General features: G+C 46.3%; 1 protein-coding gene across 1 annotated transcript in view; it reads left to right on the top strand.

Moving 5' to 3' along the window:
- GRIP2 (glutamate receptor interacting protein 2) overlaps positions 1 to 24,021 on the top strand; it is a 181,958-nt gene extending 157,937 nt beyond the window's left edge. The window contains exons 20-24 of the mRNA XM_084840214.1: positions 710 to 866; positions 5,335 to 5,455; positions 6,657 to 6,884; positions 12,147 to 12,293; positions 21,685 to 24,021. Coding sequence (XP_084696340.1) covers positions 710 to 866; positions 5,335 to 5,455; positions 6,657 to 6,884; positions 12,147 to 12,293; positions 21,685 to 21,882 — 851 coding nt within the window. The 3' untranslated portion in view covers positions 21,883 to 24,021. The remainder of the gene's footprint in view (positions 1 to 709; positions 867 to 5,334; positions 5,456 to 6,656; positions 6,885 to 12,146; positions 12,294 to 21,684) is intronic.
- The last annotated feature ends 2,180 nt before the right edge of the window (positions 24,022 to 26,201 follow it).

Genomic DNA, 26,201 nt, shown 5'->3' with positions numbered 1-26,201 from the left:
TTGGGTTTTCTTAATTCCTTAACGGGTTTTCCACATTAGGGAAAAGAAAGATGGAAGAAGCTGTAGGAAGACATGGGAGGGCTACAAGTGGAAGACGATGACGTATGGACCCCCCAGAGATAGGGCGGTGGTACTATAAAAGCCTCAGCTGGAAGCAGCCCTGGTGTGGGTTAAAGGGCGCTTGGGGGCATCACTCTGCTGTCCAATCCTTTCCACTGTGAGGAAAACAGGTCAACCAACACTGCTTTGTTTTAGTTTTCATAGCACCTGTCCTGCCAAGTTCTCACTGAGATCTTGCCAGCAGTGAGAAGTCCATCTCTCAGCAATTATCAGTCTTTTCAAAGAATTTAGCACTGTTAATCAAAGCAGACTGGAACTTGGAAGAAAAGTAGTACTGCCTCAAACAGGTAGTAGTACTGCTTCAGGTCTGAACAGATGGGGGAACCCCCAGTGCCTTTCTCTTTCTCATCCCAAGTTTTGATTCACTAGAGGCCCTCAAGATGGCACGGGATTTAAATAATCCAATCTTCTAACAATAAAATTGATGCAGGAAGTCTAAGGCCAGAAACGGAGCCCAGGTTTCACTGTCAATCAACACAGCCATCAGGTGGCCTTTCTCCCTCTAGATGTATCAGTAGGATTTTTAAAAAACCAAACAAAAACAATCATATCCTTCCTGTTTTTGTCTTTCCTCTCCATTCTATCCCAGTAGGTACATACTTACCTCAGGCTGTTGGTATTGCTCTTCACCCTCATGAGTGGAGATCCAGCAGACAGAAGAGCAGCACACCTCCTGGGGACCCCAGAAAGAGTTACCCCTTCATGGATGGCAGTTTCAGTGAGGATGACTGGGAGAAGCCCAGCAGGTATGCCAGGCCTGTAAGAAAATGAGGGGGAAGGGTGAATGCAAGGGGGAAGAATGAATGTGCATTCATGTTGATCACAAGCGTGGGGCATGCATGCATGTCTGTGTATGATGGAGATTATTGACTGGCAATAGGAGAGACTCTTAAAAAACGTGTTTCCTCTCACTAGCTATGTGATAGCAGCTGTGTTTATCAGCAGGAGCATTAACACAGGTGGCTGTCGGAGCTTCTGTGGCCCTGCTGACCCACAGTGTTAACATGCAGCATTAACGAAATGCTCTGGTGTGTACACGACTGTGGTGTGTTAACATCAAGGGGCATGAAACTCTCTTGTCTTTGGTGAAATCATATCTGTCCATCTCAGAGCACATGTTTTAGGGAACAGGCATCTAGAGACCTTAATGGATGCAGTCATACAGAGAGAAGGAATATTGCAATTCAGAATCCAGTAATTCTTTTGAAATCATGAACATCTGATTTTCCAGTAAACAAACACAGATTTTCATGATTCCAATGGAATTAATGGATTTTGCGTTAGCTGTCACCTTCTGTCTTTCACTGAAAGACTGCATCCATTAAGTTCCCTAGACACCCTTCTCCTAAAACATGTGCTCTTAGATGCACAGGTAGCTCTTTTCCCCTGTCTCTGCCCCTCATATTTCAATGGCAAGATGTTAGGACTGGACTGAAAACAGTAAGGGGTCTGGTTGGCTGGTTCTTATAAATGCAGTGTCCAGCCACAAGAATTTGTCTCGCAAAGCTGATGTGTGATGATTCTCGTGGGTGAAGCTAATTGGCCAGGTTCACAACTGGATGAACGATGCCTGAAAAATATGTTTGCTGTTACTAATGCAGAATGATGCTTGAACACATTTTTCTGTTAATGGTGTTCCAACTAATCTTCCTTTCAGGGTGCAGTCCTATTGCAATGATTGTAAGCCTCTGAACTCAGAGGCTGACAGTCATCCTATCCAGGCCAGGAGAGTGGTGGAGGCGATCTTCACCTCCCTGTCCTCCTGCCCTGTTTTTTCGCTAGATGGGCTTTTTAGCCCATCTAGCAAAAGCATCTTGGAGGGGGAGGGAGGGAGGCTGGAGACGCCTCGGGATAGTTCATATCCTGGCCGTTCCAGTCTCCTCCCCTCCCCACCCACCAAAATATCACCTTTTCCCCCTCTCCGAGATTAAGTTCCCAACCTTGCAGAGGCAGCCGCCTTGGTTCTTTCTGTGCCAGCTGTGAGGGGGAGAGGGGTCAGAGCTCCAAGGTTGGCGTGCCATCTCTTCCCTCGGATCTGGGAATCGGAACTATCCTGAGGCCCCCCAGACGCTGTCTAGGGGCCTTAGGATCGTCCCCTTAGCTGCTTAAGCAACGATAAAAGGAATTTGTTCTGAAAACATTCCAGTCAATCTATATTTTCCTGAATTCAAAAGGAATGTAGTACAGAAAGAACTACGGCCTCACCTGCATTTTGAGAAAATAATGAGGAGTGCAAGTAGAACGGTGACCTGTTCTGATTAGTGTGCATGCATTTAAATAGCTTTCTACTTTGAATAAAATGACATTGACATTTTGAATTCAGTGTCTGGCCTTTTCTGAATGTCCAGACTCTAGTTTTATTAGCATGGGATATCCTTTTAACAATGGTGTTCAAATGACTGGAGGGGAATAATAATCTTTTTAATATGTGGTCCGCATTTGAGCTTTTGAGTGTTGACTCAAAGGTCATCTATATTTGGACATGTTAATTTAGGATGTATACTTCTATGTAAGAAACATATATATATATATATATATATATATATATATATATATATTTTGCCTGTGTGGCAATTATTATACACTTGCACATGTAAATGTGCATCTGGTTGATGTACCACCAAAAAGGACTTTACAGGCTCCTCCTTCAGTGGCCCAGTAGGTTTCACCCCTGGGACCACACGAGCAGGCACAATATCACAGATGTAGAATTGGATTCATGCACCAATATTGGCCAAAGAGATATAAATCTTTTTTTCCCCTAAATACAAAAATGCAGCTACAATTGTGCTGAGAATGAAGCATATTAGAATTGTCCTCTTGTAAAGGCATATTTTACGTTCCATGGGGTTTTCTTGGCAAGAATACTGGAGTGGGTTGCCATTTCCTTCTCCAGTGGACCACATTTTGTCAGAACTCTCTGCCATGACCTGTCCGTCTTGGGTGGCCCTGCACGGCATAGCTTATGGCTTCACTGAGTTACGCAAGCCCCTTCGCCACAACAAGGCAGTGGTCCATGGGGTCACGAAGAGTCGGACACGACTGAACGACAACAAAGGCATATTTGGAGGGTAGATTCCTGCCCTGGTTTTTAGCAGTAAATTGGAAGGCATGAAATACTTACCTTAGTGGCCGGCAGAGAAGTTCCAATGGCATTAAAGTCTAGACTATGTTGCCCAGGCTGACCACACTAATTTTCCAGTTTGGACCAGTAGGGATTGACACAGTCCCTATGTGGCTTGAGATTGTCAAGTGGCTAGAATCCATTTGCACGAATACCTTAGTAATTCTCCATCTGGAAATGTCCTAACTTCTTGTCGCAGTTCTGTCTTCTATGCCTCAGCAGTGCAGCATGGAAGTTCTGTGGGCGGCCATAGGACTTACAGGCTGCTTTAACCATAGAAACTTTGCCATGCAGCTGGGTCGCCTCAGTTGCTGCAGTTTCTGTGGAACTCTGAAGTGCCAGCAATGGCACTGTTGGCATACAGACATGAAGACAAAGGCAATTGTGGACCAAAGAACTCTCCGTCTAGGGGAGGAGGAAAAGGGGGTAAGGATGGAAGAACAAAAGGGAAGGCTGTTACATAAAATCAAGAACCCCAACCCTCAACTCAACATCTCCTCTGTTTGTGTCACAGTTCTTCGTAGTGTTGACCCATTGAAACAATAATCATTTCCTTGGCATGAATTTCCAAAACCATTTCATATGACTTTAGTTCATTTTTAATTACTGTTTTACCTTTAGAGATCTAAGGGGTGACACCGAAATGTGAAACTAACTGACTCTTCCATGAGAATGAGAAGCAGGCATTGCTCTTATGCACTTAGTAATTAAGTGCTGACAAACAATAAGACCCTAGCAAAATGCCCGTCATGAGGATAGTTTGCCTGCGTGCAAAGGGACACATTGCACTGCTCTGTGGTCTTCCTGTCAGCAAGGGTCAGCCCAGCCAGTGTCGGGGGCAGTGGACAGGTTTTCCCTTCCCCACTACGGTGTCCCTACATCCAGCACTTGGCTTTCCCCCCACAGGAACAAATGACTTCCCCCCATAGGAACAAATGACAACCATTCAAGTTTATAAGGGAGGAAGTAAAGCTCTGCATTAGGGGGTGTAACTCAGGTGGGGATTCAACCCACTCCCTGTCCCAAGTGAACACAGACATTGAAACTCAAGCCATTGAGAATCAAGCTTGGCTCTTTTCTGCATAGCCACATCCTGGGCACTCTGTCTTGGGCTGAATCTACACATAGCAGTTATACCGTTATCATAACTGTTGGTACACATGACACCAGTGGGCACCAATAGTAATGATAACGGTATAACTGCTATGTGTAGATTCAGCCTCCGTCACACCAAAGTGTGATGGAATGTTGGGTGTGTGGGACAGAATGTGGGGAATTGGCTCTTATATACAGGGAGGGCTGGGAAAGAACTGATTTGCCCACTTTTTGCAAAGAAGGGAGTGGGTATCAACAAGCATATCTCTTTCAGCTCCTCCAAGAGAGATGTTTTCCTTATCTCATATAATGGGAAGGGCCAACAGCATAGGTTTAAAACTAGATCTATTGCAAGTACGACTGTTGACCCATGGCAATGAGAGATGAGACATATATGGACTGCGTATAGGTCCTGTTCAATCCTCTGTATATAATGATGGAGACTGTTTAATTGCTTGCCTAGTCTAGGGAAAATCATTTTATATACATCTTTTTTACATTATATACTCCCACAGAGACCTGATGTATTTATCATTTTCTCACCACGTCTGTTACCCTCTGTGTTTTTCTCTCTTTTCTCAGGTGTTCTGTGTCTCAGATCTGAACTCTGTCCCATCCGCCTTTGTACTAACAGTCTCTGAGGCTCCTGGTTTACCCATAATGCATCCTTTTTTTCTTTTACTTCTCTATTTCACCAAAACGTCTTCCTAAACCTACAATCTTCCTACAGGCACTTTTTATTTACCCTTCTGAACGTGACATTACTACACCAATTTAATTCTTCCTTTTGAAGGACTTTTGCCCTGTTAGTGAAAGTGCATGGAGGTTTTGTATTTGGACTCTCTTTCTTGCCTGAAAAGTTCATATTGTTTGCTTTTGTATATGAAGACTCTGCCAAGTCTCTGCTTTTACTGGCGAGCCACTTGCTGTCGCCTTGCGGCTTCCGCCCCGCTCCAGAAGAGTGCTGACAATCTTTGGTTCCTACGTTACAACAGATATCCCAGCCACCAAAATGGCCTTGAGACTCCCCACGAGGACAATTTTTGGCGTGTTTTTGGAGAAGCTTTGGAGGACTTGGAAACATGCGGCCAGTCTGAACTTTTGAGAGAGATTGAGGTAAATTAACATTGTGAAAGCAGAAGTGGTCTAGCTCTTCCGCTGCCGCCACTCCTAGTAAGTTTTTCCCTTTGTACCTCTTGAGCTGCCTCTCCAGTTATGATGGGAGCAGGGACCAAAGGTGGGCTGAACAGACAGCTTTACATTTTCCCTTCCTTGAATCGTCAGAATGTCCAGGCTGCCCTTCTAACGGTTTTGTTTTCAAGGTAACATCACTAGAAGCTGATAGTGTCCCTCCTGTTTATAGATGTGCAGGAAGACTAGATATCGCAAGGAGCACAAACCAGCACACAAGCAGGTCAGACCCATTTCCCCCCCAATTTGGGCTTTTGCCTGCCAGATCCAAACTGCCACTGCACTTTGCATACTTTCTTCCAGATAGAGACTGGTTTTCTCATCTCCTCGCTAGCAGAAGGAAGGCCCTTGTATTCCTTGTCGCACACAAAAACTAAAGGCAGTCATGTTGACCATAAGAAAAATTCCAAAATCCGTATCAGCGTAACACCTTTATTAGGCCAACCAAACGATCACAATGAACGTGCAATTTCAGGATCTGCTTTTATGACATCTTTCCTGATGAAGAAATCTGGAGATCTCACTTGTCCATTTTTTATGATCTTTTGGTTGGCCTAATGAAGGTATTATGCTAATATGAATGTTTTATTCCAGGTGCTCCGAAGAGTCAGACTTGCATCACAGACTAAGCTAAATGGAGGAGCTATTTTGCATAACAGTGCAATAGGACTTGCAACAACACTGCTACGCTGTGGGCTGATTCACATGAATCAAATGTTTGTTGCCTGTGCAGGCTGACATTTCTCATCTTCACAGATTCAAGTGTGCTCACGATGAAGCTTGAGCAGAGATTGCAGCTCAGCAGCATCCCAACAAACCGGAAGTGTATTGAGCGATGGTGCCTTGTTCTCTCTCTGACCTTCTTTGTTTGTCTTGCCAGCTTGTGGTGTTGTAGGTGGGGGGTGGCGGGGGTTGCAAGGCATATACATGTGCTGGGGTAATATGGGGCTACCTTTTATCAGCCTCTCAACACAACACGGGTTACTTGATGGGAGAAGGAAATGCCTAAGGCCTGGGGTATTGAAGGCACTTCTTTCATGGCAATGCCAACTTCACAAGGCTCGCTTCTTCTTGCATTGGGCTTTACTGTTCTGTGTGTGTTTGTTCATTTTACTTTTCCCTATAGGCATCGATCATGACTGGGAGTGTACATAATCTGGGCCTTGATGGGGGCAAGTTGGTCATGAACTCTGTGAACCAGTCAGGACTGAGCCCACAAAGGAAAGGGGACTGCGAAGGGCAGGGCAACAGCAGTGTCACTCCCACCAAGAAGAATGACAGGAATTTGGAGATTAAGATGATGAAGGAAGAGATTCAGGACATCATGTCTCCCACCCCTCTTGAGCTGCACAAGGTATGTGCTGAAGAATAGCTTTGTTATGGCTTTAGCAACTGTGGGGCAACTCTCATATGACCTGAAGGGTTTTTGAGAGGATAAAAAAAAAAAAACCTCTCAGAAAATAGTTCTGTCAACAGTTACGCACCAAGTTGTCTGGGTAAACATGTCTGAGCACAAAATGGCAGAGAGTGAGGTATTCCTCACCTCACTTGTGATAGTAGTAGCTGGTGTCCTCTGGTGGGGAGTGAGCCTCTTCCCATAACTCCCTTGTAGTGCACTTGCACACGCTTAGCAAGACTGGGATGGGTAATTGGTCCGTGATTGAGCAGCCCGTGACATCTCCAGGTAGGGCTGGGAAAGGCTCCTGCGTGAAACCCTGAAATGCTGCCACCAGCTAGATGGACAAATGCTCTGACTAAGGCAGATTTCTGTGGCTGCACACAAGTGTGTACATGTCTATATAAGAGTGATGGTACCTGAGAGGAAGAAAAGAGAATTTCACAGATAGCGTTGGGATCTCCACAATATCCTCTGTTGACAGCCCCAGTTTCATTTTTTTGGTGGTGGGCACAATGCAAGGCCAGGAGCAATGGAGCACACCTTCCTCCCATCATTTACTATCACTTCTGAAAGTCCTGTGAGAAACTTGAGATTAGACATACCAATGCAGTTCTGTTATCAGGGATTTCTAATCTCACCTCATAGCAATGGCATGTAATCCATTAACCTCCTAGTTCAGTGGAAATCTTACTATGGCACCAGCCTCTCCAAAGAGGCTTTGGGTGACTGGAAGTATTTCAGGCATTTAGTTAAAAATCAAACACTTCTGTTTACACAGCAAGAGGTTCATTCTGGAGTCAGCTAAGGTAGTCCATTTAAAATTGGAACAGCCCCCGCCTCCGAAATTGGGTAAGGTTAACTGTAAATCTATCAATTTACTGCTGTTCAGTCGTTCAGTCGTGTCCGACTCTTCGTGACCCCATGGACCATAGCACGCCAGGCCTTCCTGTCCTGCGCTCTCTCCCGGAGCGTGCTCAAGTTCATATTCATTGCATATCAATTTACTATGTCACCCTAAAAATACTTTCATGACTGATGCTTTTTTTTGTGTGTGTGTGACTAGAACATACTCGCTGGAACAAACATTGCCATGACCTTTCAGTTATTATTATTGAAGACAGATGTTAGAGAACAACCCGAATATCCAGTTCCTATATTTGTTTTTATTTTACCTCCTCAGTTTCACCTGGTGAATACTACTTATGTATATGCCCTCCAAGTTGTGATCTCTGACACTTATTACCTTTGGGGATCTATTTGTTCTCAAGCAGGGCTCCATGAACAAGTGCACCGCACCATTCTAAGTTGCTTCACAGGAACATACTTCCGGATGGGGGGATTGGAGTGAATGTCATCAGACTGGCAGATTGGCTCAACCAATAAGAGAGGCTCCCCCCACTTCCAGACTCTACCCCCGTTTCCTTCCCCTGAAGCTCCCGTAATGCGAAGGTTCAAACCTTCGCATTAATGACTTCCTTAGAGCAACAAAGCAAACAGTAAAGAAATGCAGCATCGATATTTAGGGAACAAGCCTCATTAACCACAATGGGAGTTACTTCTGAGGAGACAACTGCTTCCCCAACCTATGCCCGATTCTGCCAATTTTGTTTTTATTTTCTTCCTCCCCATCTCACTATCTCACATTTGCTATCAAGTCTTATAGCCCCTATCTCACTATCACACAGTTGTGTGATAGTGAGATAGGGGCTATAGGACTTGCTGGCAAATGCAAGATAGGGGGTGTAGGTATTTCCCGACAAAAGCACTATTTCACTTTAATGCATTACCTTTCAAAAAAAAGTTAGAGGCTGCCTGGAGGACACCTATACTTTGCGGGGATGGCGACCAGAGTTTAGTGGTAGGCAAGGTGAAGTAAACGCCATGAGGTAGCGCAGAACTCTTGATGGCCAGCCGCGAAACGGTGGAAACATTGAGGAAACACAGGCTGGGAAAACACTGGGGAAACACCTCAGTGAGGTCACGGCCAGGTGAAAGACGCACCCCTGGGCAGGGCTATCATGCTGGAGTAAATGTGGAGGGTGGTACACATCACAACAGAAGCGAAGACAAGCTGAATTAAGGAAAACAATCAGACTAAAAGTAGTCTCATAAGAACTGGTTTTTCAGTGTGAAACTCCAGGGTGGCTGCAAGATGGCCATGATGTCATGTGCCCCAAATGACCTCCAAATGCAGCAATCTCACAATAAATCGTTCATGGAGACCCCCCCACCCCCAGGGAACTCATATGCTGGCTAGTTGCAGCTGGGTCTTTCATGCGTTGAGCTTTGCTCCTGAGTAGACCCTTCCCCACGAGTATACCCTGGGAGAAAGGGTCTTCTGGCAACCAATCAGGCAGTGACTGTCAGCATCGCACCTTGTCTGTTGTTGCCCGTGCTCTGATGATCCATGGGTAGAGGGAGTCCAGGGCCAGGGATAGGCTCAGAACAGGGCTAAAGGGGTTCTCGGGGGCATCGGGCAAGACATCCCTGCCACTGGACCCTCATGTTGCCCCAGGTCTACTGCAGGTGAGGGTCGTGCTGGGGGGTTGGACTCCTCCCCCTCCAAAGAGGTCTCTGCTGGGCTTGGGTCCAAGTGGCAGACTTCTCATGCTCTCCCTACTCCCCTGATCCTCACAGTCCAGAAAGTGACTGGCTTAAGGTCACCCAGTGATCTAGCTACATGGCTGTGTAGGGGTTTGAAGTGACATATTAATTCTTCAGTGATAGATACAGAAACATGAATGTCCTTAAGAAATAAAATTGTGTAGTTCTGCACTGGGCTGCTGCCAGGACCGGGCAAGATTCTCTAGGAATCAGCATTCATCTCCAGGGGATTATTGAAAGCAATTCTGGAGATGTTCATGAAAAAGTTGTGAAAAATAACAGAGGGGAAATCTCCAGGAATCGCTTCAGGCAGAGCTGGTTGTGTTGTGTATTTGTCTTTGCATTGTGGCTTCACACAGCCCCTAGTATGGAGACCGTTTGTTGTACCGTGCTCATGCTGAAAGCCATGGAGCGCGAGCAGAGAGTACAATAAACAGACTCCACGTTTGGGGCAGTGGGACGCCACAGAAACACAGAACACCACTCTTCCCCCGCCCCTGGCCAAGGTCATGTTTCTGTGATTCAGCAAGGATAGTAACAGACTGAAAACAGGTTGTGCATTCTCCAGGAGAGGGGAAGCCATGAATACTGCACCATTACAAAAGTGCTGTAAAGCAGATCAGCTGGGAAAATGGAGTTAAGCAATATCAGGATGGCTGCCCACTCTAAGTTCATGCAGACAGTATACCTTTGAGTCTTTGATGTTTTGGGGATTTGTCACTCCCAAAGATACTTTATAGCCTGGCCTCAGACTGCCTAACTTTATTTACAAAATAAAAACAAGCAGGGCATAAGTATCAGATCTAGTGTGATAATGGGATCAGAAGTGACTGCATCAGAGCAGTCATTTATCACAGGCGCGATAAACAAACGCGGGGGGGGGCTTTGCGTGGGGAGTGCCGCAAACGGCTTTTGTCTGCATACAGTGGTTATCCAAGAGTGCGCGCGCGCATGCACACAAATGGTACTACAACTGTTGGAGTGGCGTGATGGTGTTCGGTATCCTTTGTGCGCAGCTCCATCTCACCTAGGCTTTTCCCCCATCTGGTCTCCTCGGTAGACTGAACCAAATCATTGCCAGCTCCATCTGAATGCTGTTTGCATAATTATTCTGCCCTTTGGGGGTAAACAAGTCACATACTTGAGTGTCTCTATCTCCAGCTGATGGTCTCTTTGCTCTTTCTCCACTGAAGTACACAGTAGCTTTTGGTTAAAGACCCCAATGCATGTCATTCTGGTATACGTGTGTATGTATATACACCTGTAGATGGGGGCATGTGGGAACACACTGATTGGGCCAGATTGAGAGGGCAAGTGAGCGGGCAGAGGCAATGAGGAGGAGGTCCCGCTCAGAGACACCTTGCCCAAGCCCGCAGCCCCTAAACCTGGATCTGGCACTGGCAGTGATGCCAAATTTTGACCCCCAAGCCTTCTGTGTATATCATTATAGGATGGAGTTAATGAGGTTCAGGGAGTTAATAGTTAGAAGTTATGCATCGCTAATGAACACAAGTCAGCCACAGAGGATGAGGTTCTCAGGCTTATGAGGCTAATGGGTGGTGCTGTTTTGAAGGATCTATAATAAGCAGCTGGCGCCAGGTAACTGAATACATACTCAGAAAGCTTCCAGGGATAGCGTTGCTTTGCTGTGAAATGGCCTTGCCAGATAAATGTGGCAGCTTAATGACACCTGCGTTCCACTTCCAAGTTTCAACTGCCTAGTGAAGCCGACTCGTAGTTCCACATATCCCTGAACTGGCTTATAGAAGACTGAAGATCATGCACCCGCCTCGCCTCTGTAGCATAAATATTGTATTTATTTTATTTACTCTATTTATTTAAATAAATAGAAATAATATACTCTATTTGTTCTATAGATAATATATTCTTTCGATAATATTATAAATTCTATAATAAATATTCTATTTATTTTATATTTATTTTAATTTTTGTGGACCACCCAGAGAGCTTCAGCTATTGGGTGATATAGAAATGAAATAAAATAGAAATAAATACGTTCTTTCGTGTATCTGCCCGGAGAATTATTCCTGATGACCATGGACAGCATCTTTATGGTTGCCTCTAATGTCACTGTTTCGTTGTGGATGTTGCCTTAATCTCTCTCTGTCTCATCAGGATAAAAGATGTATCTATCATTTTAAAAATCTGGATAATATGACCTATATGAAAACTGGAAAAGAGACTCCTCCCTCTTTATCTCAGAAATTATTTTGTGGACAGTATTTATATCCTGCCCTTTCTCCAAGGAACTCAGAGAAGCTTAATTGGGTTGTGTCCTCCACCCGACCTCCCATTTTATCTTTATAACAACCCTGTAAGAGAGGCCAAGCTGAGAGTAAATGGCTCCAAGGTTATGGGTGAACAGGGATTTGAATCCAGGTCTTGCCAGAACCATGTCTGACAGGTAAGCCAGTGTGGTATAATGGATATTCATCAAACTACCATTTTGCCCAAGTTGTCAGAAACGTCACGATGAGACCCTTGGCAGAACCTTGTCGCTCTGTGCCCTTGGCCTTGCACATGAGGGTTTTCTTACCATGCTTTCCCCTCTGTTTTTGCCATTCATACCAAATTAGACATCTTTTCTTACAGATGACTATCTACAAGGATCCAGAGATGGAAGACTTTGGCTTTAGTGTCTCAGATGGCTTGTTGGAAAAAGGCGTCTATGTGAATATGATCCGTCCAGATGGGCCAGCGGATCAGTGTGGACTCAAGTCCTATGACAGAGTCCTTCAGGTAATAAATACAAGGAATGGCAAAAGGAATCAAGGGAATGGTGAAAACAACAATATCTGACTCATTCGAAGGACAGCGTGCATGGGGGAGAGCTCTCGCTGTTTCTGCTGGCGACTATTGCCATATCCCATCTAAAACCATGCACCCCCTTTCTCTGTGTGCCCTCCTGCTGCCCTCATTCACTGCTAGGAAGGCAGCAGGTGGTTGTGCCGCTCTTAGGTTGAGGCTTCTGTGTCCCTCAGCCTGTCCTCTAGCTCTGCAGCGCTACCATTCCTGGCCCAAGGTTTTCCCTCGGGTGTCTGCCCCTCTGATCCTCATGCCTACTCCACACGGAAGTCAGTCACCTAGTCTTTCAATAGCTCTGCTGGAGACACTCTATTTATGTATGTATGTATGTATGTATGTATTTATTAAATTTATTAATTGCCCATCTGGCTGGTCACCCAGCCACTCTGGGCGATGTACAAGCATATAATAAAACAGTTTAAAACAATACAATTCTACAGTAAAAAAGTTTTCTAAAATACCCTAACCCACCCCAAATGCCTCCCTGAACAACCACGTTTTTAATGCACGGCGGAAGCTCATTAAAGAGGGGGCATGGCGGGGTTCCCTAGGGAGGGAGTTCCACAGAGTGGGGGCCACCACAAAAAAGGCCCTCTCCCTCGTCCCCACCAGTCTAGCTGTCCTGGCTGATGGGACAGAGAGAAGGCCATCCTCAGCTGATCTTGTTAAGCGGCCTGTCTGGTGTTGCTGGAGGTGCTCCTTAAGATAGGCTGGGCCGGAACCATATAGGGTTTTAAAGGTCAAAACCAACACCTTGAATTTGGCCCGGAAAACAACTGGTAACCAGTGCAACTCCTTCAGCACTGGAGTGATGTGATCTCGCCGGCAGCTGCCTTTAATCACGCGAGCCGCCGCGTTCTATACCAGCTGCAGCTTCCGAACCATCTTCAAGGGTAACCCCACGTAGAGCGCATTACAGTAGTCTAAACGAGAGGAGACCAGGGCATGTACTACCGATGGGAGCAGATGGTCGGGAAGGAAGGGGCGCAGCCGCCGTATCAGATGGAGTTGATACAGCGCTGTCCAGCTCATAGCTGACACCTGAGCCTCCATGGACAGTTGGGAGTCCAAAATGACCCCCAGGCTGAGGATCTGGTCTTTCAAGGGTAGCCGTACCCCATTCAACACCAGGTCAACATCCCCCAGCCTCCTCTTGTCTCCCACCAAAAGTACCTCAGTCTTGTCAGGGTTCAGCTTCAGCTTATTCCTCCCCATCCACCACTCACCATCTCCAGACATTTGGACAGGGATTCTACGGCCAACCTTGGTGAAGATTTGAATGAGAGGTAGAGCTGCGTGTCATCCGCATATTGATGACACTGCACCCCAAACCTCCTGATGATAGCCCCCAGTGGCTTCTCATAGATGTTAAATAGCATCGGGGAGAGGATGGAACCCTGTGGCACCCCACAAGTGAGTGACCACGGGTCCGAAACCTCCTGTCCCAGTGCTACCCTCTGGTACCTGCCGGAGAGGAAGGACCGGAACCACCGCAATACGGTGTCCCCAATGCCCAACCCCTCCAGGCGGTCCAGGAGGATACCGTGGTCAACGGTATCGAAAGCCGCTGAGAGGTCGAGGAGAACAAGGAAGGAGCATTCGCCCCTATCCAGAGCGCCCTGGCTCATATTGCTGGTGTTTCTGGTGAGAATGGAGGAAGACGCCACAACTGTGGGATCAAACTGCGCCTTATGTTAAATGTGTGATTGCATCTAACACATCTGTTTAAAAAAAAGCAGCAACAGCTGTTGGGGGTGGGGAGAGAGGATCAGGACTGTGGCACAAGGGGGGAGGCCTGTGACCCTTTCTGTCAGGATTGATTCTGAGTGCAGGGAGATAGATAGCAGCTCAGATTCAGAAGAGGAGCAGCCAGAACTGGGGGAGGCATTTTCACAGGCCAGTTCAGATATGGGTAGGCGTGCTTCTCAGGTTACCAGCTCCCAGATGGCCGGGCATGAAGCTTCCTTCTTGCCCCCCTCTGTGCAAAGCAGCGAGCAGGAGGAGGAGGGGATTGGGGATGTGACCTAAGAGACGCGAGGTGGTGGCACAGAGCTAAGAGGGAAACGTCAGGGGCGGAGCTCAGACGGTTGACCTGGTTAGCGATGCGTGAGAGGCTATGCAGGGAAGCATCACACAAGGGGCAGGACCTCCCTCCCTACGTTAGCCTAGTCAGACAGCCGCCCTTTCAAACTGCGGGCAAGCTGTCAGGGTTCCTTTGGCCCCCTCCTTCCTCAAGCACTCACAAACACACAAGAAGCGAGGCTTCAGTCTCATGCCTTTAATTCATTATTCACAGGTTCATTACAGATGCAAATCCTCGAAGACTCTCTGGCTACAAAGGAATGCCTCCAGGGGATTCAAATGGGATCACCGAAAGTTGCCCGCAGTTTGAAAGGGCGGCTGTCTGACTAGGCTAACGTAGGGAAGGAAGTCCTGCCCCTTGCCTGCTGCTCCCCAGCGTAGCCTCTCACGCATCGCTAAATGGTTCGAACACCTAAGCTCCGCCCTGATGTTTCCTTCTTAGCTCTGCGTCTCCGCCTGGCGTCTCTTAGGTCACAGACCTCAAGCCCCACCTCCTCCTCCTACTCGCTGCTTTTCACAGAGGGGGGCAAGGAGGAAGCTTCATGCCTGGCCATCTGGGAGCTGGTAACCTGAGAAGCATGCCTACCTATATCTGAACTGGCCTGTGAAAATGCCTCCCCCAGTTCTGGCTGCTCCTTTTCTGCATCTGAGCTGCTAACTATCTCCCTGCACTCAGAATCAATCCTGACACTTCCCCCTATGCCATATTCCCAAGGAAATGTTCCCTCTCCCAAAATACAACCCCCCCCCCATTGTGTGCTGCAGGATGGAAGTTTCTGTTGGCATTATTGAGTTCTGAATCTATGCAGGCAAGAAGTTTGAAAACAGCTAAAGAGAATTGCCAGGTGGAATAGAGTGAAAAATACAGACTGGGAGATATTTATCTACTGACATAATTTGTATACTGCCCAATAACACAACATCCTTTGGGAGGTTCACAGTAAAAACAAAAATATACAATATAAACACATATCTGAAATCCATTAAAACAGTATCAGGACAAAAACCTGCAACAGAGCATACCAAATGTGAGCGCGAAGAGCTTTTCTACATGAGGCTGTTAATCGGCTGTTAATCCGCTGTATCTACTTTCGGTTTTATCACAGAATTGAGATCCGAGCACTACACAAAGAGTGTTTCCTTTCTTGCTACATAACCTCTAGGTGGCACTGTGGTATAGCTGAGTAGTGCAAATACACCAGGGGAAAAAGCAGTTTCTTTACTTTTTCAATTAAAAACCACATTTTCCTTGCTCTATAAAACCTCGCCCAAAGTTCTTTTCAGATACGGGAGCAAAACTGGAGGGTTATGATGTCATATAAACAACCTGGAAACAACCATGAGCAGGGAATGTTGAGTGCACAATAAATGTCTCATATAGAAAAGCCCTAAAACACTTTCATTTTGAGATTAAAAAGCCCAGGAAAATCAAAAGGTCTTCACCTGGTGCCCCAAAGACCATAACATAGGTGCCAGGCAAGCTTCACTGAGGACCTTCCACAACTGGAGTGCCACCACTGAAAAGGCCCTCTTCCTAGTTGGTATCTGCCTTGCCTCATTTGGTGGGGACACCCAGAGAAGGACCTCTGAAGATCTTAAGGTCTGGGTAGGCCTATATGTGTGGAAACCATCCTTCAGGTAACCTTTACTGGATTCTGTTCCCAGCAGTAGTTGGCCTTTAGTTCCTTATAAGCCCTAGAGTTGCCCTTATACCCACTTGAAAGGTATTCTGTGTCCTGTTTCGGCTCATAAGGCCCATCGATGCTGATCAAAGCTGGGATAGAGAGTAGGGAGAAACTAGGCGGCTTCCTGGGTATTGGCTTGTTTGGCTACTTGCACTGTTGCTGTGTATGTAAGCCAATTTATAGGATTGGGCTGGCAGTCGACCAAGGTAGAAGAACAAAGGGGAAGGGGGAATTGAAAATCCAGACAGAAAATCGAGACACAAATCCCTTCCCCAAAGGGCCACAGCTGTGTCAGCTTTCTGTTGCTCAGCATGTGGGTCCAGTCAGAGGTTTATTCTCGCAGGCCTAGTGCTTGCAAGGTGCTGATGATGCAGCCAGCCAGCTGTCAGGGTGGACACTGAGCCCATAGAATCCCAGAGTAGTTCTGATTCTGAGGAAGAGGAGTCGCTCCTGGGAGAGGAGCGCGCTCCTCTTTCCCAGGACCAACAGCTGACGGAGATTCCTCCCACCAGCATTCCTAGCTTAGATAGCAATCCTGGGAGTGACAGAGAGTGGGAAGCAGACTTGATGGATGCACGACGCCGACGCAGAGAGCGGCGCCAAATGGAGGGCGCAGAAAGGAGGCGTAGTGCTCAGTTGGCGCGCAAACAATGGCTGCGCCCAGAGGATCCAAGGGAAAAGGGGAGGGACTCTCCCTAGTCCTTAAGTTCAGGGGTCTGCCAGTAATTCCCTTTCAAACGGGGACCAACTGTTCCAATGTAGGGCAACTCTGCTGCTCATATCTAGTTGCTAACGGTAGAGTTGTTAAGTTGTAAAAGAGGAATAAAGCTTTGAAAAGAATCCATTTGTCTGTGTCTGGACTTGGCTACTGGATTAGACTGAGAGAGGCCTCCAAGGAGCCCTTGACACCAGCCATGCCAAATAATGGCTTTGGTGTGCCAGTGGCAGATACATGAGGAGAAGGCACAAAACCTCGGGTGCTGCCTTAGAGTGAGTGAGACCATTTTGGCCTGTATTGTTGAGACCAACTGGCCGCAGCTCCCCAGGGTTTGGGACAAGGCCTTGCCCAGCCCTGCCCAGAGAGGCCGGGAGCCTTCCACATGCAAAGCAGGTGCTCTCTCATGGAAGTACAGCTCAGCTCCTGGCACCCCTGGTAGCCCCTATGTGATTGGTACGTCTTGTCCGCCACTCCTGAGGCAGCTGCTCTCAGTCCTAAAATACTGGAGGCCGTTCTTACAATCCCCGCCAGCTGTTCTGCTGCAGTTCTGCTGGTTATGTCCAAAGCCTTGAAATGCCCCCGTACGTGTTTTTTTTGGTCCCTTTTAGCATGTTAAGGGGCGTGATTGGCTGCACCGCGGTTAACTCTTGCATGTGTAGAGTCCCTGATTGAAAATCTGGCAACCAGCTATGGAGCTCCTTTGTGCTGGTTATAGTCCATGGTTCTTTCTCAGCCTTAAATGAAAGGCCACCAAAAATAAATTAGAAATGGGGAGGGACAGAGAAATGAATTAGGCTGTCAGCCACATTTCTGCTGAATGTTAGCAACATCACAGCCCGCAGAAGCACCACTATTTTCCCCCGTGAATGTGTGCAGAATTCAAAGAAAGACCCCTGTCTGAGACCCTAGAATTCTGGGAAAGACCCCTGTCTGAGACCCTAGAGAGCTGCTGCCAGTCAATGAAGACAACACTGATCGAGATGGACCAATGATTGAGATGGACCAATGATCGAGATGGACCAATGATCGATGGACCAATGATGGACCAATGATGGACCAATGATCGAGATGGACCAATGATCGAGATGGACCAATGATTGAGATGGACCAATGATCGATGGACCAATGATGGACCAATGATGGACCAATGATCGATGGACCAGTGATCGAGATGGACCAGTGATCGAGATGGACCAATGATCGAGATGGACCAATGATCGAGATGGACCAATGATCAATGGACCAATGATGGACCAATGATCGATGGAGCAGTGATCGAGATGGACCACTGATCGAGATGGACCAATGATCGAGATGGACCAATGATCGAGATGGACCAATGATCGATGGACCAATGATGGACCAATGATGGACCAATGATCGATGGACCAGTGATCGAGATGGACCACTGATCGAGATGGACCAATGATCGAGATGGACCAATGATCGAGATGGACCAATGATCGATGGACCAATGATGGACCAATGATGGACCAGTGATCGAGATGGACCAGTGATCGAGATGGACCACTGATCGAGATGGACCAATGATCGAGATGGACCAATGATCGATGGACCAATGATCGATGGACCAATGATGGACCAATGATCGATGGACCAGTGATCGAGATGGACCAGTGATCGAGATGGACCAATGATCGAGATGGACCAATGATCGAGATGGACCAATGATCGATGGACCAATGATGGACCAATGATGGACCAATGATCGATGGACCAGTGATCGAAATGGACCAGTGATCGAGATGGACCAGTGATCGAGATGGACCAGTGATCGAGATGGACCAATGATCGATGGACCAGTGATCGAGATGGACCAGTGATCGAGATGGACCAGTGATCGAGATGGACCAGTGATCGAGATGGACCAGTGATCGAGATGGACCAATGATCGATGGACCAATGATGGACCAATGATGGACCAATGATCGATGGACCAGTGATCGAGATGGACCACTGATCGAAATGGACCACTGATCGAGATGGACCAATGATCGAGATGGACCAATGATCGAGATGGACCAGTGATCGATGGACCAATGATGGACCAATGATGGACCAATGATCGATGGACCAGTGATCGAGATGGACCAGTGATCGAGATGGACCAGTGATCGAGATGGACCAATGATCGATGGACCAATGATGGACCAATGATGGACCAATGATCGATGGACCAGTGATCGAGATGGACCAGTGATCGAGATGGACCAGTGATCGAGATGGACCAATCATCGAGATGGACCAATGATCGATGGACCAGTGATCGAGATGGACCAGTGATCGAGATGGACCAATGATCGAGATGGACCAATGATCGGGATGGACCAATGATGGACCAATGATGGACCAATGATGGACCAATGATCGATGGACCAGTGATCGAGATGGACCAGTGATCGAGATGGACCAATGATCGAGATGGACCAATGATCGATGGACCAATGATCGATGGACCAATGATCGATGGACCAGTGATCGAGATGGACCAGTGATCGAGATGGACCACTGATCGAGATGGACCAATGATCGAGATGGACCAATGATCGATGGACCAATGATGGACCAATGATGGACCAATGATCGATGGACCAGTGATCGAGATGGACCAGTGATCGAGATGGACCAGTGATCGAGATGGACCACTGATCGAGATGGACCAATGATCTAGATGGACCAATGATCAATGGACCAATGATCGATGGACCAATGATGGACCAATGATCGATGGACCAGTGATCGAGATGGACCAGTGATCGAGATGGACCACTGATCGAGATGGAACACTGATCGAGATGGACCAGTGATCTAGATGGACCAATGATCGATGGACCAATGATGGACCAATGATCGATGGACCACTGATCGAGATGGACCAATGATCGAGATGGACCAATGATCGAGATGGACCAATGATCGAGATGGACCAATGATGGACCAGTGATCGAGATGGACCAGTGATCGACTTGGACCAGTGATCGAGATGGACCAGTGATCGAGATGGACCAATGATCGAGATGGACCAATGATCGATGGACCAGTGATCGAGATGGACCAGTGATCGAGATGGACCAATGATCGAGATGGACCAATGATCGATGGACCAGTGATCGAGATGGACCAATGGCCTGACTTATTCTAAGGCAGATTCCTATCTAGGGGAAGGTATTTGTATGGGCCTTTCTAAATGATAGAGAAAATAAATGGAGTAGTGTGGCCCATAAAGTCCTAGTCCTGGTGCCTCTGTACACCAGTTGCTGAGGAACATGGGCAGGAGGGTGCTGTTTCACTCTGATCCTGCTTGTGTGTTTCCCCCGGGCAGCTGGTTGGCCACTGTGTGAACAGAATGCTGGACTAGATGGACCCTTGGTCTGATCCAGCAGGGCTCTTCTTAAATTCTTAAGACTCCGGCGTGGAAGAACTAGCCTGAGAATAACGCTGGCTCCTCTGGGAAGCGAGGCTCGAAGCAATCTTAAAAGCACTGGAGAATAGGAAAGCTCTCTGATATGCGAGGCATCTGCCTTGATCCCTGGTGTATAGTCTTCCAGGATCTGCTCGTCCTCTTGTTTGTCTTTACATGCTACAAAAACAAAGGAGCAGTCCCACCTCTCCCACTTGGGTGTACTATTTAGAATATAAAACTGTCCCTTGGAGTATCCAGCTGCTGTTGCTTCCGAGCATGTTTAACAATGTGGCTCTAACTTCTGCCTCTGTGCTTACCGGGAACATGATTTAGCTCTCACTCACCAGTTTGGATGGTTTTGTTCCCTACCCTGCACTATTTTTACCTTCGCCTAAAGCAGGGGTGACCAAATGGCAGTCCGTAGGCCTGATCTGGCTCCTGAAGTAATATCAGGTCCCTGGTAGCCCCGTGACATTTTGATCAAGTTAGAGTAAAAGCTTTGCCCACAGTTTTACCAGTCGTAAGGAAAAGAATTGTTTTCAAGTCATAAAGAACAGAGATACTCCCATTTAAGTGTTCCATGTCTCTCTTGGATTATGTACAGTATGTCTCAGCACATGCTCTCCCTAGCTGCAAGATGGCACTAACTGCATTATGGAGCCTGATGACTTCGTGAAGGTGAAGACCTTTGTATTCCCCCAGGCATTTTAGCATTTTAGCTCTTTAGACATTTAGCTTTGCTGTTTTAAATCTGTATTTTAAATCCCTGCACTGCTGCTAGGTTTTATTCTGGTTGTACTGTTTACTGTGGTTTTAATGTTTTATATATTTTGTATTGTTTTTTGGTGTGCCCTTTGGTTTTAATTTTTGTGAACCGCCCAGAGAGCTTCAGCTGTTGGGTGGTATAGAAATAATAAATAAATAAATAAGTCAGTCAGTCAGTGGGACAAAATACATTTAAGGGTTCCAGACCATTGGAGAATAAGGTGGACCCCCAAAATACAAAAGTTCACCATCCCTGACTTAATGCATCTCGTGGGATTGCCATCAGAAGCAGTGTCCCACAAAAAGGCTACTATTTGATCTGATGCATCTTGCTACCCCTCAAGTGGCACAGGGATTTAATGGCCCCAGGAATATGTTTTCCTAGATCATTGTACCATAGCATTAGCATGATTTAGTTTTGTCTGGTTTTTATATGTAGCAGAATACCCCTGAATTGTAAACTATTGAATGTTCAACCTTGACACAAGGTGACTTTATAAGACAATCAAATATAAGACAATCAGATGTTTCTAAAGGATTTGTCTAGGTTTGCCAGTTCATGTTCTGTCTCTTTCCTCCTCTTTCTTGGTGCGTTCTGTGTGTGTGTGTTTTCCCCATTAACCCACTATGAATCTTCTCCCATTCCTTCAGGTAAATCGCATCCGCACAAGGGACTTTGATTGCTGTCTGGCTGTTCCTTTGATATCTGAGGCAGGAAACAAACTGGAACTGGTTGTCAGCCGAAATCCCCTGGCCTTCCCTGCCAAGGCCCGGCTAGATGAGCACGGGGATTGGCCCAGCCAGCAATCTGCTGGTGCGGAGGTCAAGGCCAACACACAGGCGCTCTGAACAGGGGTGGGCTTGGTGTCAACTGTCCTTGAGGTCCAGTGCGGGGTAAAGGGATGAATGGGTGTCTGTTGTGCTTTTTGAATTTTCTTTCGCACTGGTATTTGTGCTTACTCTGTGTAATGTAACTGGCCATGAGGAACTGGGTTTCCAGTTCTATCTTAAGCCTATCAGCCTTGGCCTTCAAGGTCCAAGCTGAGATAGATGGAACAACTTTGGTGAACACAAGGCGAAATGGGTTGCTGAGGGCAAGAAAGCAGCCACCAGTGTAACTCGCCTGTGAGAGAACATTCTTTGCTTGTAGCATGAGTTTCCCCAGTGCACGGGGTGATAGGGCACAGATTGCCCTGGTCTGAAGGGCTGGGATACATCACATGGTGCTATTTTTGTTGTTTGCTTTGTTGAATCATGTATAGTAAATCTTAAAATTAACCCCCTTGTTTCTGTGAAAGGCACCCCTGCACTATCCCATGGCCTTTTCTTAAACCACTGCAAGAATCTTGCATCCTTTCCCCAGTTCACGCTCAGTCCCTCACTGATCACAGCGCCACACTGAATTCCCTTTAAAACCAAGAGAAGATTTCACTCACAAGTTCTATAAAAGCTGGGCCTGTTGTCACAGGAGTTGGAGCTCAGACCCTTAGTACTCTTCCCCTGCCACACTGGAGGCAATTCTTTTGGGGGATGTAACAGAAACACTTTCACCACTATTTCACTTCAAGGCAGAGTTTATTTTTCTTCATGTCCTCTGTTTTAGAAAGCACTTAATGTTGAACACAGCATGCAGGAGACTAGCTTTCCAATGATCTTGTGTGCACATATAAGGCACCAGAAAACTCTCTTCATTGAACCCCTCATCTTGTGAGTGAGCAGTTTGTCACACGCGTCAACCTGCCCCTAATATTTTGTATGTAGTGGTGGGGAAGCCTTGTATCCCTTTGTCACTGTTTAGCATGAGACAACTTCTGCTAGATTGATATTGTGTCTCCAGGTGCACCCTCTGTGGGTCGTCTTAGTGCAAGTACGCGTGTGTGCGTGTGTGTGTGTGTTTATCACTGATGATGTTTGACACCCTGTTGTAACCAGCCATAGCAGCAACCCTAAGTTTTCAGTAGTTCCCTTCGCCTCCATGGCTTGTGAGCACAATGCCTTTGTGACCCTCAACCCTGCATCTCAACCCTGCATCTGCATCCCCCCAACCAAATCCCCTTGTAGCGATAACGAGTGTGATATTCACATTCATTGAAGGATCTGCCTATAGCAAACAAGTTGGACTGCAACCGAAGCCGTGAACTCTTCCTTTCACATGGCAAAAATGCCGGGATTTGCTAATCTCTCACTGGCCAGTGCAATTGCTGTGCCGGAGTTTCTGGAATAGCACTTTATTGTGATAATTTTTGATTGACCTCTGTTTGGGAACTCAAGCAAGTCTGTGATCCGGGAAACTGGCTCCTCTCTTCCTTTGTATTCCCTTTGTTTTTCTTTTGTACTGTCCTGATGCATATTATGATGCCATGTTTTGGTACAGGTTGGAAACTTTCTCCATTATATCATACTAGGCCAGGACTGGTGTCTGGTTCCCAGGTCTGAGCCCAGGCCAAGCTGTGATTGCATCTATCTTTATTGCTCCTTCACTTCCTGGGCCATGTCAAAGTTTCAGTGATTTCCTTAAGATGTGCATGGAGCCCCATCGGGCTGTCTCTAGCTGTAGCCATTCTCTCTTCTCAAAGTATGCAATATTCCATACCATTGCTGCCATAACCTAGATAATGTGCCATAAAAGAAACTGCAGAGTATAGACAGTTGAGCAGAAAAAGGGGGTTTTATATGCAATATTGTCAAAATGGCAGAAGCTCAGTGTGGCTTCAAATAAGTTTTTAATGAAAACTTTTAATAAGGCTTTAAAAAAAAATGGTCCTTGTATCCCTTCCTATGCATTTTGAATGATATGAAAATGAAATGCATTACTTAAATGTGTATTTTTATCCATATATTATAGTGTATTCCTTGTAAAGTATTTTTCTATGCTAATTTTCTTATGTATCTATGAAAGCACAATATTCAAAGAATATTTTAGTCCTGTTTTGGACCTATTTGTAAATCTATGTATTTAAATGGTATTGCAATTAGATTTTTTTAATTAAATAAAAACAAAATGAAAGACTTCTTGTTCTTTTCAAAAAGTTGGAGTCAAAGTCATGAAATGTCTATAGTGTTTCTGCTTGCACTCAGATCTCTGCTGGCTGAGGCCAAAGTCCTGTCTGCTTGATTCCAGAAAATTGTCTCTGGATTCAGCTTCAGAATTGCCACAAGAGAAAAACAGAAGCTGAGTTATAATCCAACCAAAGGAAACATTTTTAAAAAAATTGATTTGGATTGGAAAGATATACGGGACAATCCTCTGCACGTTTACCTGGAAGTGAATCTGGCTGAGTTTAACGGGACATACTCCCAAGTTAGCGTTTTTAGAATTACACCCTTAAGCACATGCTTAACTCTGCCGTTGCAGATGCTCTTCGTTACAGAACTGAAGACCGGAGCTGGCACAGCATTAGAAATAACGAGCTCTTAGATATGATGGTATTCCCTCACCACCAGTGGTATTCTAAGCACAGTACTTAGAGTGATGGCTATGCCTGGTCATGCAGTGCATTATTCATAGGAGTTAATAAAACAAAGGTATGCAAGCCATCAGTGTTTAGATATGTGAGACTAGTTTTTAGAGCTGAACTGAATTTTCTCTGAAGACATTTTTCTGAGATGTTCTTCTTACCCTCTAGAAAAAGAAAATCACTTTGCAGACTTCTGTCATAATATTCTCTACTATTCTTTTTCATTGCGGCTGCCATTCCCCCCCCCCCCCGAATGACACGGGGGGCTTTCTCACACAGAGCTTTTATCCTGCGATTGAGATTGCTCCTTCACAGAAGTTTGCCAGCTCTTTACATGATGCCGACCCTCTGGGGCATCTCCTGCACTAAATGCCCTTTGTTCTGTTTGAAATAGATTGTAGATAATGAACTATCAAATTACCCCATTGTGTTCCACTTCAGTTTCCTCCGTGAAAAGAGTTAAAGCGGCAAGAAGAGGAGAGAGATCAATGAAAGATAGGGAAGACTCAGATACGGGGAGAAGGAGGAGGGAAGGGGAGTGGGGAAAGGAAGCACGTGAAAAAGGGAGTTGTGATCCTGCATTTAAAACAGAAGCAGAAAGCCCCGTTTTAAATGCAGGATTTTAGGCTGGTGTAGAAATGCCCTGTGCGCACATTCAGAAGACCAACACGATTCATGGTGGTGGTGGGCACAGCAAGAACACACTCTGCCCACCCGTCACAGCCATGCTGTTGCTGGTGTAGAAATGCCCTAGGTCTGGGGCATTGTGGAGGATGCAAAATGGTGACCAGGCTGCTAACACAGTTGCTGCACAAACTCAGGAAAAAAGAAACTCTGCTACTGCCACTGCTAATGGTGGATCCCACCCCTGATAAATTGTTGGAGAATTTCTTCTACATGTGGAGAAATCTGGTGAAACTGCCCTCCCCAATTCTCTGTTCACAAATGTGCTGAAGAATTTCAAGAGGCCATTTGCACAGAACTCAGTTGTTGTTGTTTTACAGTAGCTCTGAAGCTGAAAACACTTTCTCTCCTGTTTCCCCTGACCCTTTCTGGTTAATGTTCACCAGGGAAGATTTCTGCTTCCAGCAAACAACTCTTATCTCTGCTCTCTGGCCCTCTTCTGTGGTAGCAATTTTTAACAGACCAAAGACCTTTAGAGCTTTGGCACTTGGCAGCAGGTTCCTGTTCTCTATCAAGGCAGACTTGGAGAATTGTGCAAATGCTTGTCAACAACTAATGTGTGGCAAATGCAGTTCCAGCACGCAGTAAGGCAATTTGCTAGGTTTGGGGGGGCGCAGCTCAGGAAAGCACAGGATTGACATGCTTGCCCTACAGTAAATGCAGACTCTTGCAAAATGTTTGTGGAGGTAATTTACTGCAGAAGGTATAGACAAGGCCGTTCAAGGACTTCTGGGGAGATCATGAAGAATCTTGTATGATACCGGGGATGTGATATGCATTTCTTGCCCTTGACTGCCACTTTGCTGGGAATTGTTTGAACTGCCAGTGGCTAGATTATCCACTGACTGTGCAGGACTTTGCAATGCTTTTGTTTGTGTAAATGTTTTCAGGTGGTGCTCTCTGAACCTCAAAAATGCTTTCTCCCCCCACCCCCAAGTTCAAAAAGAAGTTTGGGGATTTGGTGCAAAAGCCTTTTCAGTGCTGAAATGTGAGGTGCTACACATTTCAGTGATTTCTGCTATGAAT

Source organism: Heloderma suspectum, chromosome 2 (assembly GCF_057233095.1).
Source record: "Heloderma suspectum isolate Gila_16-S chromosome 2, 16-S_ref, whole genome shotgun sequence".
NCBI classification, from domain to species: Eukaryota; Metazoa; Chordata; class Lepidosauria; order Squamata; family Helodermatidae; genus Heloderma; species Heloderma suspectum.
This window is presented reverse-complemented; position numbering and strand designations above follow the sequence as displayed.